The 14,687-nt window shown below is 40.9% G+C and overlaps 1 protein-coding gene and 1 pseudogene across 3 annotated transcripts in view; one reads left to right on the top strand and one right to left on the bottom strand.

Moving 5' to 3' along the window:
* Positions 1–14,687, bottom strand: part of LOC131512283 (small ribosomal subunit protein uS2-like) — a 66,180-nt pseudogene that overhangs the window by 33,310 nt on the left and 18,183 nt on the right.
* The window catches only part of LIPH (lipase H), a 52,000-nt gene that overhangs the window by 25,256 nt on the left and 12,057 nt on the right, over positions 1–14,687 (top strand). For 2 of the 3 annotated variants that reach the window (XM_058730737.1, XM_058730738.1), the window contains exons 4-8: positions 1,212–1,313; positions 2,976–3,065; positions 6,443–6,610; positions 7,934–8,029; positions 9,867–9,978. In XM_058730737.1, the coding sequence (XP_058586720.1) occupies positions 1,212–1,313; positions 2,976–3,065; positions 6,443–6,610; positions 7,934–8,029; positions 9,867–9,978 (568 nt within the window). The other variant, XM_058730739.1, reaches the window with a different exon arrangement.

Genomic DNA, 14,687 nt, shown 5'->3' with positions numbered 1-14,687 from the left:
AATAAAAAAAAAAATTAAAAACAAAATTTAAAATGTCTTTCATAGGTTAAAAATTTTGTTAAATTTTTTTTAAATATTTATTTATTTATTTTTGAGACAGAGACAGAGCGTGAAGAGGGGAGGGGCAGAGAAAGAGGGAGACACAGAATCTGAAGCAGCTCCAGGCTCTGAGCTGTCAGCACAGAGCCCGACGCGGGGCTCGAACTCACGAACTGTGAGATTATGACCTGAGCTGAAGTCGGACGCTTTACCGACTGAGCCACCCAGGTGCTCCGATAGGTTAAAAATTTTGAAACATCCTTGAAACATTCTTCACTCCAGGTAGGTTTCTAGTAAGCAGGGTTTTGAGTATCTCTGGTGTTTTCCTGTTATCGTTTTAAAGTTGTTAGCTGTGGTTAGAACCTGGCAGGAGCTGCACTCTTGTTTTTCCAGCTGATGGTTAGGAATGCCCAGCTAACAGTGACCAAGGGCAAGAAATCAGCTCAGGCATTTATGGAGTGGGTTAATTCTGCAGGAACTGACACCCATTTTTTATCCCTCTTTGATATCTGGCCTGACCAGTGAGTTTCATACTTTCCCACTGAACTTGCCAAACCCAGTACAATGAAACCAAGAGCTCCATAGAGAGAGTTCGTTGCATTGTGAGGCTGCTACTCTGGTTAAAATACTTCAACTCCCTGAACCTCAGTTCATGCATCTGTAAAATGGGAAAAATATCTACCCTGCCTCCCTAACAGGCTTGTGATGTGGATCATATGACTTAGGATATATGAATAAAAATTGAAACTGTACAGGAGTTTTATTAATAATAAGAAGGAAAGGTTGAGTGGGGTTTCTGGATCACTTAAAATAGAATCAGGATAAGTATAGCATCTGCTTTTTATATGCACCTTCAGGTGCTTTTTCCCAAGGAACCAGTTTATCCCCATGTCCCTGGTCCCCACGTCTGTGTGCTCCCTGCTGTTGAGCCCTGCACAAGATATAGCTCCTAATGGGGTCTGGATGCCATTCTCAGAGGGCACCACCTCTGCTGTGGGAAAAGGCTACGGGGCTGTAGAAAGGAGGCTGACAAAGCAGGAAGGGAATGCGAGTGCTGGCCCACACGAGCGTGCCCTGCAGCCTACTTGCCATCCTCATGGAGAGGGATCAAAAGCCTGGCTGCAGGTGACTCATGGCGTGGGGCTACCAAGCCGACTCCGTTTTCTTTCCAGGTCTCGACCCTGCGGGCCCTTTATTCAACGGGAGACCTCCCGAGGACAGATTAGATCCCGGTGATGCACAGTTTGTTGACATCATCCACTCCGACATTGATGGTAACATTCCTGTCCTTGTGGGTCAGTGAGCACCCGGCTCCCAGACTCCTAAAGAGTCTCCCCCTGAGGGGATCCTCATGCAGGGGTGGATCAGGTTCTTCCAGATTCCCTCTTTTCCTGCGGGGCAGGGTTCCAAATCCACCCAGGTATTGAAGGGACACTGGTTTAATGCAGGCATGCAGGATGTCTTGCTGGAGTGGAGGTTTCCCATCAACTTTTCTTATTTTTAAAGTGACCATCTTGACCAATCAAGGACAGGGTGATTTTCACACTGTGTGGACAAATGTTTCCACATATGCAGCAGGATTTGGATGCATGATTTCCATTTTTTGGGTTTTTCTTGGGTCTTTCTCGTTTTCTTAAGCTGAAAGATAAGTTCCAGTGTTGTGTCTCTCTCTGGAGAGCGATTCTGAGCCATGTTTAGCTCTCCAACTTTCTCTGGATCTTCCTGGCCATTTCCATCTTTTATGGTGCTGATTTCATAGCTGGGGTTTGGTATAGGATATAGGGTTTGGGTGATGTTAAAGGTGAGTCTTTATATCCAGACGTCTAGGACAAGAACTAGAGTAGGGACCTCGGAAGGCTGAGGGGACAGAGCAGAGTAGTCTTTAATAATACACCCTCTTTGTGATACAGCCACCTGAAAAACCCTTGATCACCTATCATGGGCTCTCTGATGTGGTATTCAGCAATTGTTGGCCTTAAAGGAAACAGCTGCATTCTTACGACGCAGTTTGCAAAGCGTTACCTTACTTAAGTGCAGTACCTCGATGCCATTTTAATGCTTGATGGAATAGAGTAATTTATTTTTTATTCTTGGAGAGAAAGTGAATTTTGAGGAAAGAATAAGCTTTGCAGTCAGGCAGGGGTGGACTCAGATCCCAGGTTTTGTCCTTTCTAGCGGGATCATTTCATTCTGTAAGTCCTCTGAACCTCAGTGTCTTCATCTGTAACTTACTTCACCTGAATTTACCAATGGCCACTTTTTGGACAGTGTGAATGTTAGAGGAAAGGTGTATAAAAGGTATAAAAACCCCCACAGACACATGTAGGTTCTCAATATATAACAGGTATTATTATTATTGCAACGGTACACTATGTATACATGTATAAATAGTCTTTTAATTCAAGCATTTGACCGATTAGTTTGTAGTTATAAGGTTAAAAAGAATAAGCAATTATTAAATCAATCTATATTTTTCCTGGTCCCCGTTTTCTAGAAGAGTTTCCACTTAAAAAATTTTTTTTCTTACAAAGTAAAAGTTCATTTTTTCCTGTTTCTTTCTTTTTTTTCTTCATTTCCCCCCCTTTTTTTATTCATTAAAGTCTGGCACAAATGCAGTTAGAGACCCAGGAAGCACTGGCAATTAGAAGGTTCCAGCCAAATATAAAGAAGAAGCATACAGTTTTATCAGACTTGCTGTGAATGACTGACCAAAACTCCCTTACATCTTGAGAAATATTGGAAATAGGTTCCCCTACTGTCTTTATAATCTCCTAGTTGGAAATCCCTGCTTCCTAACTAACTAGCTGGGTAGGTTTGAGCAAAATATTTAAATATGTAGAACAACAACAACACAAATGCCTGCCTATATCCTTCAGGCAAATGAGCTACATGATGTGAAAAGTTCAAAAATAAAACCATAATATATTTTCCTTTAGCACTGGGCTACAAGGAGCCATTAGGAAACATAGACTTCTACCCAAATGGAGGATTGGATCAACCTGGTTGCCCCAAAACAATATTGGGAGGTAAGGGCAAATACTTTATATATTGTATAATAGTGGTTTTTAAAAAGGCATATTTCAAAAATCTGATATCATTCTATGGGTAATAGTTTTTAATAGAAAACAAATCATCTGAGAAGATAGAGATAGTATAAATATAAATGAAAAATGAAAAATTATTACTCAAATATACTACTTAAAAAAAACAAAACATTGCAGCATTATTGGCAATAATGAAGATACGGAAGCAACCCAAGTATCCATCGATAGATGAATGAATAAAGAAGATGTGGTATATTTACACAATGGAATATTGCTCAGCTATAAAAGGGAATCAATCAAATCATTTGCCACAACATGGATGAATCCACAGGCTATTATGCTAAGTGAAATTAGTCAGAGAAAGACAAAGGGGAGATGGGTGAAATGGGTGAAGGAAATTAGGAGTACATTTACCATGATGAGCACTGAATAACGTACAGAATTGCTGAACCATTATATTGTACATCTGAAACTAATATAACAGCATATGTTAGTTATGCTTCACTTAAAAAAATTTTTTTTAATGTTTTTTATTCATTGTTTTTGAGACAGAGAGAGACAGAGCATGAACGGGGGAGGGTCAGAGAGGGAGGGAGACACAGAATCTGAAGCAGGCTCCAGGTTCTGAGCTGTCAGCACAGAGCCCGACGCGGGGCTTGAACTCACGGACTGTGAGATCATGACCTGAGCTGAAGTCGGACGCTTAGCCGACTGAGCCACCCAGGTGCCCCAATTATGCTTCATTTAAAAAATAAATTTAGGGGCGCCTGGGTGGCGCAGTCGGTTAAGCGTCCGACTTCAGCCAGGTCACAATCTCGCGGTCCGTGAGTTTGAGCCCCGCGTCAGGCTCTGGGCTGATGGCTCGGAGCCTGGAGCCTGTTTCCGATTCTGTGTCTCCCTCTCTCTCTGCCCCTCCCCCGTTCATGCTCTGTCTCTCTCTGTCCCAAAAATAAATAAAAAACGTTGAAAAAAAAAAATTAAAAAAAAAATAAAAAAAAAATAAATAAATTTAAAAAATAAGTAACCATAACCATATGATTAAGAGCTATTATGAATTATTGCTCTCTCATGAAAAGGTGTGTCTTTGACCTAGAAATTCCATATCTGGAAATCTCTTCTAGAGAAATAATGGAAAATGTAAACAGAAATCAAAGTGCAAAAATATCTGACATAGTATTATTTATAGTAGCTGCATTTTAAGAAATAATCTAAATATCCAACATGGAAAATTGTTAAATAACTATGATATGCCCACACAAAGGAATATAATTGCCAAAAAGTCATATTTTCAGATTAATGAAAATGCTTACAATGGGATGTTAAGTGAAAATGACACAAAACTATACAGTATCATCCCAATTTGTTTTTTAAATGTGTATTTGTACATGTGTAAGTATGGAAAAAAAGACCAAGCATAAATGCTGCAAATAATTATTAGGGGTGAACTGTGGATATTGGACTTCTGGGTGATTTTTGCATCATTATTTCCCATTATTTTGTATTTTCTAAATCAGCATGTATTATTTTATAATAAGAAAAACTTCACAAAGCAAAAAAAAAAAAACGGTAGATGGCAACATAAAAGTAATAGTAGTATTTTATTCCGATAAAAAACCCATCCCTAGGTGCTCTTAATCTGTATTTCATCATTGCCAGAGAAAGTTAAACAATCATGGATATGATTCTAGAAAAAGGCAATCTTGTTACAAAACGGTAGCTGTATATGGCCCCATGGGGATGTGGTGTTTGAAAATGATCCAGATGAAATGGCATAAGTAGGGTCAACCATATTTCACCATAAATGGTGTGTGTTCAAATCCTGTCCTGTAGGATGTAGGGTAAATACCTCTGAGGAGCCAAGATAATGTGATTTGCTTATAAAGGCCATTCTCTGTATTGTTATCAACATCATTGTTTTGGCAAGTGAAAGTTCCAGGAACAATAAGTAAATATTGACTTTTCAGATTTGTTCCTGTCTGGCTTGGTCCCATGCCAACCCAAGTTTCTCCTCTCTTGCCCTAGTTTATTTCTGTCCTTCACTGAGCTCCTCTATGGGCATACATAAGTGGACTGTGCGAAAAGAAGAAACATTGTTCTGACTCAAGCAACAGTGCTTCTCCAAACCACTAGCTCACAATCATAACTCCTTTCTTATTTGGTTCACTGTTTCCTACTCAGATCCTCACCTCCTCTGATTACCCATCTTTGGGACCCAGTTCCCCTTCATCATCTGACCCATCAACCTTCCAACTACCTCTCAGTTTTGTGTGCTGCATTGCTTCATCATGTCCAACTCTCCTGACGCCGTCTCCATGCCTTGCTGGCCTCCTGTCTCACCACTGCACCACCTGGCACCCGCCAGGAATTAACTAGAGGCTTGCCTCTCACCTCTTCTTGCCCATTCATGGCTTCTGGTGCCACCTCCTATTGTTCAGTTCTTCTCATTCCACCCTTCACTCTGTAGCAGAAACAGAGCCCCTGCCACTGGGCTTCTCTCATGAATGTAATCCCATTAGAGACCCCCTTAGGTCTCTGCCATGTCAGCCACCATCTTGGCTTGAGAACATTCCGGAGCTGTCACGGAGCCTGGTTAACTGAGTACAAGGTCCAGGAAAACTTGGTTACTTCTCCATGGCCCTCAATAACGTCACAGAATCCTCATGTTTATCTCTTGCCAACTCCCTACAATCACTCCTCATGCTTCTATCCTGAAAATCTCCCCACCTATAAACCCTCACCTCTTAGAGGTGATCTAGATTTGCCTTTTTACCTAGATTAAAGATCTCACCTGAGGGAGCCATTCTATGTATCCTCATTTTAGTTTACAAGGTCAGTCTTTACATTCTTGTTTCCTTCTGCCCCCAAGGTGGAGGCATCCCCCATCCTTTTTCAAAGCTGTCTCCTGTGCCTGCCCTCCTTGGGGATCTTCCTCTAACAATTACTCCTCAATGGCCCCTTTCTCTGATGTCTTTACTAGTTTAATGTGCTCTGCTGAAAATCTCTGGGGAAACTCTGACTACCATTGAATCTTTCTTGTTATTTTCACTGACAAAGGAAGGACATAGGTTGAATCCTGATTCAACCACATAATAGTCGTGTGACCTTGGTCAAGTCATTTAAGCTGAGTCTCAATGTGCTACTAGGTAAAATGGGGATGATCACGCCTATCTTCTTTTATCCTGCCACGTGTCAGTATGAATGCTGATCTATAGGTTTTTGTAAGGGTTAAATGGAAGCTGTTAGCACAGTGCTTGGCCTATAGCAGACAGATGGTGAACTGTGTGTGCCTATAATGTGTGATGTATTATTGTTAAATGCTACGACTGCTCTACTCTTTCATCGTTCCCTTTATGATCAAGGATTGCAATATTTTAAGTGTGACCATCAGAGGTCCGTGTACCTGTACCTTTCTTCTCTGAGAGAGAACTGTGCTATCACTGCATATCCCTGTGACTCCTACCGGGACTATAGGAATGGCAAATGTGTCAACTGTGGCATGCCACAAAAGGAGTCCTGTCCCCTGCTGGGTAAGTCCAACAAGCAATTTTACCCTCTGATTAACAAATAGTTCATTTTGGGTAGAATCCGAGCACCACTTTACTATCTAAAAATGGGCCTGAAAATTGTGTGCTTAAAAAAGAATTTACTTAGCTTTTTCTAGCTAATTTGTTCTGTGAAATACTCTTGAATGTCCTAATCAGAAACCGTGTTAGAAAAGCCATTTATATACAATTTCAGCTAGAGGGCAGTACAACCTCCCTGGACACTCTAGCATAAAAAAGAAGGTTCCAAAGAGTTTCCAAGCCCACCCAGGGCAAAGTCACCTTATATAGCCTGCTCCCATGGGGACAGAACCTCTTCACGTACACAACCTCTCTGCTGGGGGAAGGTCACAGTGAGCTCTGACTCTCCTGTCAAATGAGCCTTGCAGAATGATCCCTTCCAACAAGCCTTGTCTGTAGATGCCCTCACGTCGCACCCTGGTTTCTATGTGCACATTCAGGGCGGGATAACAGATACTGCAGAGGCTGCTTGGGTATTTGCTAAGGGTTGGTAGAAATATTCCAGATGGTGAGGACTAGAAACGGGATGATGATGAAAATTTTCTGATTGTTCTAAGGAAAAATCCAAGTTAACATTAGAGCATGCTACAGACAAGGGGTTCTCAACCTTGGCTGTGCAGAAATTAATTGGAAAGCTCTAGGGAGCTTTTAAAAATTACCAATGTTTCCATTCCAGATCAATTAGTCAGCATGCAAAGGCCATTCTCTAGGGGTGGGGACAGAAGAGAGAGAGAGAGACACCTCACTGATGTGACTCAGCTTCATTCCTGCAGGCACAGAAGTGAAGAAGAGTCCCCTGCTGGTTGACATAGTCACTTAGCAAGCTCAGGTTCTGTGGGATTTAGGGGCCTAATTGTAGTTCTTCAGGAAAGCACAATGCTTTGCAAGAGTGATGCTATTTTAGGTATAAACCTGAAACTGCTTTAATCTATAAAATGAATGTATTACTGAAAAATGTCAGCGCTATTCTTAGCCTACCCAGTGTGTGAGAGAACCAGCACGCTACTGAGAACTAGGGTGATGTAATGTCAGGGAAAGGCAGGAGGAGCCACTGTAGTGTCATGTTGCCTGTCCCATCTCTGAGGGACAGGGCAGCGAGCAAGATATGGTGGATGCAGGGGAGGCAGGCCCTGGTGGCCCTGCAGGTCCACCCCCACAGGGGTGGGTACGAGGGAGATTGTCTTGGTGGTGTGGGGGCTCAAACTCACTGCTCTCACTACCTCCCCAGCTGCTTTTACATTTATAGAATACATGCTAATGTTACACTTTTTCCAACTTGCTTTACAGGCTATTATGCTGATAATTGGAAAGAGTATTTAAAGCAGAAAGAGCCTCCTATGACTAAAGCGTTCTTTGACACAGCAGAGGAGAAACCATTCTGCAGTGAGTGGTGGATGTGGTTGTTTGCTTTTGCCCAACCCCCCCCCTTTTTTTAAGTTTATTTATTTTGAGAGAGACAGAGACAGTGTAAGTGGGGGAGGGGCCGAGAGGGAGGGAGAGAGAGAATCTCAAACAGGCTCCGTGGTGTCAGCGCACAGCCTGATGTGGGGCTTGAAGCCACGAAACCGTGAGATCATGACCTGAACCAAAACCAAGAGTCAGACACTCAACTGACTGAACCACCCAGGCACCCCCCAAACCCCTTCTTTTTAAAAAATGGCTGAGTCTCAGCTTCCTGGCTACCTCTTGGCAAATGAAGGGCAAGTTAAAGTGTGGATTTTGGAACGGGGAAGACTTCGGTTGAATCCTGACTCTATCACATAATAGCTGTGTGACCTTGGTGAAGTCATTTAAACTCTTTGAATCTCATTGTCCCGCTAGGTAATAATGCCTATCTTCTGGGTTAAGGATTAAATCTCAACAAATCGTAATTATTAGCTTCATTGGATGGCTATTCATTTTACTTTTTTAATTAAAAAATTTTTTTTAAAGTATACTCTATGCCACACACAGGGCTTGAACTCATGACCCTGGGACCAAGAGTGGCATGCTCTACTGACTGAGCCAGCCGTGCACCCCTTAGATGGCCATTTTACTCACTAAGATCTTCCAGAAAATTTGCTTGCCACCCAAAAGACATGACATTTCAGCTAGGTAAAATCAGGTGTCAGCTACATCTGTAGGTCAGTTTCAGCTCCAAAGCAACCATGATGACCTTCTACAGACATTGAGAGCTTGGGTATTCCAGATGGGGGCTAAGTGGGGCAGCAGATGATGAGATGTCCTGGGAAGTAGGAATTTTCTTGGGCAGATGGATGTCTTACAATCTTGTCCCCCTTTTCACTTTTCTTAGGAGGAACTCTTATAAAAGAGGGTGCAGATCAGTGGGGTTCCTTCCTCCTTTGGAGCCATGTGTGGCAGCCCAGGGATTGCTGTCTGCCTGGTCCAAGTGAGGCAAGTGCCTGAGTAATAGTGGGCCATGAAATGGCAACTCCAGGGTGGATCTTATTCCTTTGTGGGCCCAACATCTCCTGAGCCTCCTTCCCTTTCTATATTTCTCAGGCAATATTTGTATACATGTACCCATATATTTACCACTTTTTTGATTATCATTTTTTTCATGTATTTCGTAGATACAGGTAAGTGTGCTAATGATGGGAGAACACCAGAGCATGAGAAGAACTCAAAGAGGCAAACCTGACTTAGTCTAAGGGTCAGTGAAGGTCTCCTGGAGGAAGGGACTAAGCCAAAACCTGAAGGATGAGTTGGCAAAGGGGGCAAAGTAAGAGTGTTCGAGTGGGGAGAAGGCCCAGGAGCAAGAGGCAGCCTGGCAGTGCAGCCGACACACATGGTGTGGCATGACTGGGGAAGAGATGATGGCGGCTGGTGGACATGGCCCAGATTGCAGACAACCTTGTCAGCCGTGGAGGTTCTCTACATGGCCACCTGCTTGGTTTATTTTAAAAGGCAGGGAATGCAGTGAACCAATCATACTCAGCAGTAGGCCATGATACCTCAGTGAATAAGGTGGAATACCAATCCAACTGTGATGCCCAAACATGACAACTGGAGACCATTGGATTCTGCCATCATGAAGGCCATCTTTACCAAAAAGAATGGAAAGGAATTTTAGAAAATTCTGCCCAGATCTTTGCAGATAAACTAGAGAGGAAGAGAACAAGAAACTCAAGTTATGAAGGAGGTTGGGTTTTTAGGAACTGACCTATCAGGAGAGCAGTTGAGAGTCTCTCTCTTACTGTGCTCTCTCCTTGTTTTGCAGTATATCATTACTTTGTGGACATTATAACTTGGAACAAGAACATAAGAAGAGGATCCATTACAATCAGATTGACAGACAGAGCTGGAAACACCACAGAATCCAAAATCAATCAGTAAGTTGGGCTGGGGTAGTTCACAGTTTGCTATTTCCTTTTCTGACTGGAGAAATTAAATCTCAAATATATCTACTTTCTTACTTATAGGTCTGTACTTATTTTTGTTCTACAAAAACATAAGGGGGCATTTTTCTTAGTTGCTTCTCATGGTTCTTGATCTTCTAGGCTCTGTACAAATGGAATTGGTACAGGGATTTACTTTCTTTCCTTCCTTCCTTCTTTCCTTCCTTCCTTCCTTCCTTCCTTCCTTCCTTCCTTCCTTCCTTCCTTCCTTCCTTCCTTCCTTCCTTTCTTCCTTCCCACCTCTCTCCCTCTCCCTCCCTCCTCTCTCCTTCCCTTCCTTCCTCTCCTCCTTCCTTCGTTTTTTTTTTTTTTTCAACGTTTTTAATTTATTTTTGGGACAGAGAGAGACGGAGCATGAACGGGGGAGGGGCAGAGAGAGAGGGAGACACAGAATCGGAAACAGGCTCCAGGCTCCGAGCCATCAGCCCAGAGCCTGACGCGGGGCTCGAACTCACGGACCGCGAGATCGTGACCTGGCTGAAGTCGGACGCTTAACCGACTGCGCCACCCAGGCGCCCCTCCTTCCTTCGTTTAAACATTTAATTACCAAAGTCATCCTTGCTTGCTGTGAAGGATTTATACAGTAAAGAAATATGTAACATAAAAGTGCAAATACTTGCCCCAGCCCAACAATCCCTCACCTAAAGGCACTCACCCCCACACACATATTTCAATCTTTTTATGTGCTCATAATATACATATATATAAACATGTAAATGTATGTTTCTCAAACTCAGAAAATGTGGTGTGCAATAATAGAAAATTGGAAACACACTAAAAATCTAACAATGGGAAAATGGTTACTTAAATATTCCCATATAATAAAATACTATTCATAGGTTAATTTTTGCAACATAATGAATGAAATGCTTATAATGTGCTAAATGACAAATCCAGGATATTAAATTATATAAAGTACAAAATTAGTTCAATAATGTAAAAAAAATGAAAAAGAAATATGCCTAACTTGTTTGCTGGCCTTTGGGTGGTAGGAATATGAGTGCTTTATTCAGCTTCTCTTTACTTTCCAATTTTATATGATATTGTATATATAGAGTTTAAAAATAGTTAATCATTTTCATCAATTAATTTTATAATCAGGAAAAAGGGGGGAAATAATTCAAAGAAATTTGAGGTTCATTTTATTCATTTACTCAGGAAACATTTTTGGGGGGTCCTGTTATCTACTAGGCACTTGGGTTGTCTGTTGGCTTCACTCATAGAGGACCAACTAGAATGTCATCTGAAACTGGCAATTGCCTATAGGTTCACCATGTAGATGAATAGAGAAGGAGTGTGTTGGTGGCCTGGAGGTGACTTTTTTTTTTTAACGTATCCTTGGATGATAATAACAACAGCCTTTCTTTATTGAACTAAACACATTACATATGCTGGCTAATGCAATTCACACTAAAACCCTGTGAGGTGGTATTATAATCTGTATTATATACATAAGAACGAACACAGGCTTAGAGAGGCCAAGTGATTGGCCAATATCACATGCCTTTCAGCACCAATGTCCCCAAACCCAGTGGTGCTACATTTTCAGGGAGGGCACGGCTAGGGGGCGCATCTTGAACAACCAGCATCAGGTAGTTTATGGGCTGTGATCTTCAGTAAGGAAGCTGGGCAGAGACCTCATCTGGAGACTCTAAGAAATAGCAAGGGAAATTGTGCAGTTCTATGAGAAGTAGTGACCTACAAAATTTGGTTATTCATGCCAGTAACTGATTACATATTGGCTTTACATGTCTTAGAAATTTTAATTTTATGTAGTGAATTTCTCCCAACTAGGACTTCCTAACTGCAGAGGGGTTTTTTTCTCGATTAAGATAGAGACCTTAACCTCTCTATTTTATTCATGTTTAGTTGTTCTTATTTTAGTCATGCTTGTGAAAAGTCATCACCAATCAGAGAATATATGGAAAAAAAGGAAATGGTTACTCTATTACGTGGTGAGATTATCTCTACCCTTCTATTTTTTGCAAGGTAAACTATTAGATTTAGTGTTTAGTATTTTTACAATTTAAGAAAAGGAAAATAATATCAGAGTATGTGCCCTAAGTTTATTTGGTCTTACCAGACTATGGGTACAAATATAGTCACATTCAAGAATATTACCTTCCTGGTGACTCTCCCTGTATCCATGTTTTGGATGTATTTCTTTTTTACTTTATAACCTTTTTTTTTTTAATTGAGATATAATTCACACACCATCAAACTCACAGTTTTAAAGTTTACATTTCAGTGGTTTTGAGGATATTAACAAAATGTGCAAACGTCATTACCATCTAATTCCAGAACATTTGAGAGAGAGAGAGAGAGAGAGAGCATAAGCAGGGGAGGGGCAGAGAGAGAGGAAGAGAGAATCATAAGCAGGCTCCGCACTGCTTATGAACCACAAGATCATGACCTGAGCTGAAATCAAGAGTCTGATGCTTAACCAACTGAGCCACCCAGGCACCCCTCTGGAACATTTTTATCAATTCAAAAAGAAACCCTATACCTGTTAGTAATTCCTCATTCCTCCTTCCTCCCCACCCCCTGTCAACCACTAATCTGCTTTCTGTCTCTATAGATTTACCTATTTTGGGAATGTCATATAAATGGAATAATATAATATGTGGTCTTTTTGTGTCTGACTTTTTTTTGCTTAATGTTTTCAGGATACTATAGCAATACTTCATTTTTTTTATGGTCAAATAATATTCCATGGTATGGATATGTCCCATTTTATTTCAATCCACTGACCTCTGGGTTATGAGCCCAGTTCACTCCCACTGTGCCATTCTGCTCACACATACCACATTTTATTTATTCTTTCGTCAGTTGATGGACATTCGGGTTATTTCCACTTTGGGGGCTATTATGAATAATGTTGCTATGAAAATGTGTCTCCATTTCCACGTAGACATACATTTTCATTTCTCTCGGGTATATACCTAGGAGTGGAATTGCTGGGTCATATGATAACTCCATTTCACATTTGTAGGAAATGCCAAAGCAGCTACATTTTACATTCCCACCAGCCATGTGTAAGAGTTTCAATTTCTCCACATCCTCGCCAACACTGTGATTATCTGTCTTTAAATTTTTTTCTTTTTAATTGTGATTGAAAAATGCAACATAAAATTTATCATCTTAATCATTTTTTGTGTACAATTTAGTAGTGTAAAGTATATTCACATTGTTGTGAAAATTTCCAGAACTTCTTCATCTTGCAAAACTCAAGCTCTATACCCATTAAATAACAACTCCCCCATTTCCCTCTCCCCCTAGCAACTACCATTCTAGTGTCCCTATGAATTTGACTACTTTAGATACCTCATATAAGTGGAATCCTACAATATTTATCTTTTTGTGATTGGCTTATTTTACCTAACATAGTATCTTCAAGGGTCATCCGTGTTATAGCTTGTGACAGGATTTCTCTTGTTTTTTAAAGGCAGAGTAATATTTTGTATGTATATGTCACATTTTGTATGTCTTTATCACAGACATATCCATCTTCTTTATTGTAGCCATTCTAGTGGGCATTATGGTACATCTCATGATTTTGTTTCGCAATTCCCTAATGATTAATAACATTGAGGCTTTCATGTGCTTACTGGCCATTTCTAGATATTTTTTTGGGAAATGTCTATTCAGGTCCTTTATTCATTTTTCCCCCTTTTATTTATTTTTGAGAGGTCGGGGGAAGGGCACAGAGAGAGGGGAACAGAAGGTCCAAAGTGGGCTCCCCTGAGGGAGACCAATTCGGGGCTCGAACTTACAAACGATAAACTGTGAACTAGGAGATCACGACCTGAGCCGAAGTTGGATGCCCAACCGACTAAGCTACCGAGTGCTCTCATTTTTTTCCCTTTTAAATAGACTTCATTTTTTAGAGCAGTTTTAGACTCACAGCAAAATTAAACAGGAAGTGCAGAGATTTCCCATATACCCTCTCGCCCACATACACACAGCCTCCCCGCTATCAAAACCTGATAATAGGGTGGCATACACAGTTACAGCTGAAGCATCTACATTGACACATCATTACCCAAAGTCCATAGCCTACATTAGGGTTCACTGGTGGTGGTGTACATTCTATGGGTTTTGACAAACGTGTAAGAACATATACCATTATAGGATCATGGAGTTGTTTCACTGCCCTAAAAATCCTCTATGTTCTGCCTATAATATCCTTCTCTTCCCTAACCTTTGGCAGGGAATGGTCTTTTTACTGTCTCCATAGTTTTGCCTTTTCCAGAATGTCATGTAATTGGAGTCATACAGTATGTAATCTTCAGAGTGGCTTCTTTCACTTAATAATAGAATTTAAGCTTCTTCATTTTTTTTTCATAGTTTGCTAGTTCATTTCCTTTTAGCACTGAATAATATTCCACTGTCTGAATGTACTACAGTTTATTAATCCATTTTCCTGATGAAGGACATTTTGGCTATTTGATAATTCTGAATAAAGCTGCTATAAACATCCGGGTATAGGTTTTTTTGTGTGTGTGTGCCTTAGTCACTTTATTTTTATTTTTAAAAACAGGCATTTATTATTTTATTTTTATTTTTATAGTTTTTGAGGGGGGGGCACAAGTGAGCAAGAGACAGAGAGAGAGAGAGAGAGAGAGAATCCCAGGAGGGGGAGA

This window comes from Neofelis nebulosa, chromosome 5, assembly GCF_028018385.1.
Source record: "Neofelis nebulosa isolate mNeoNeb1 chromosome 5, mNeoNeb1.pri, whole genome shotgun sequence".
NCBI classification, from domain to species: domain Eukaryota; kingdom Metazoa; phylum Chordata; class Mammalia; order Carnivora; family Felidae; genus Neofelis; species Neofelis nebulosa.
This window is presented reverse-complemented; position numbering and strand designations above follow the sequence as displayed.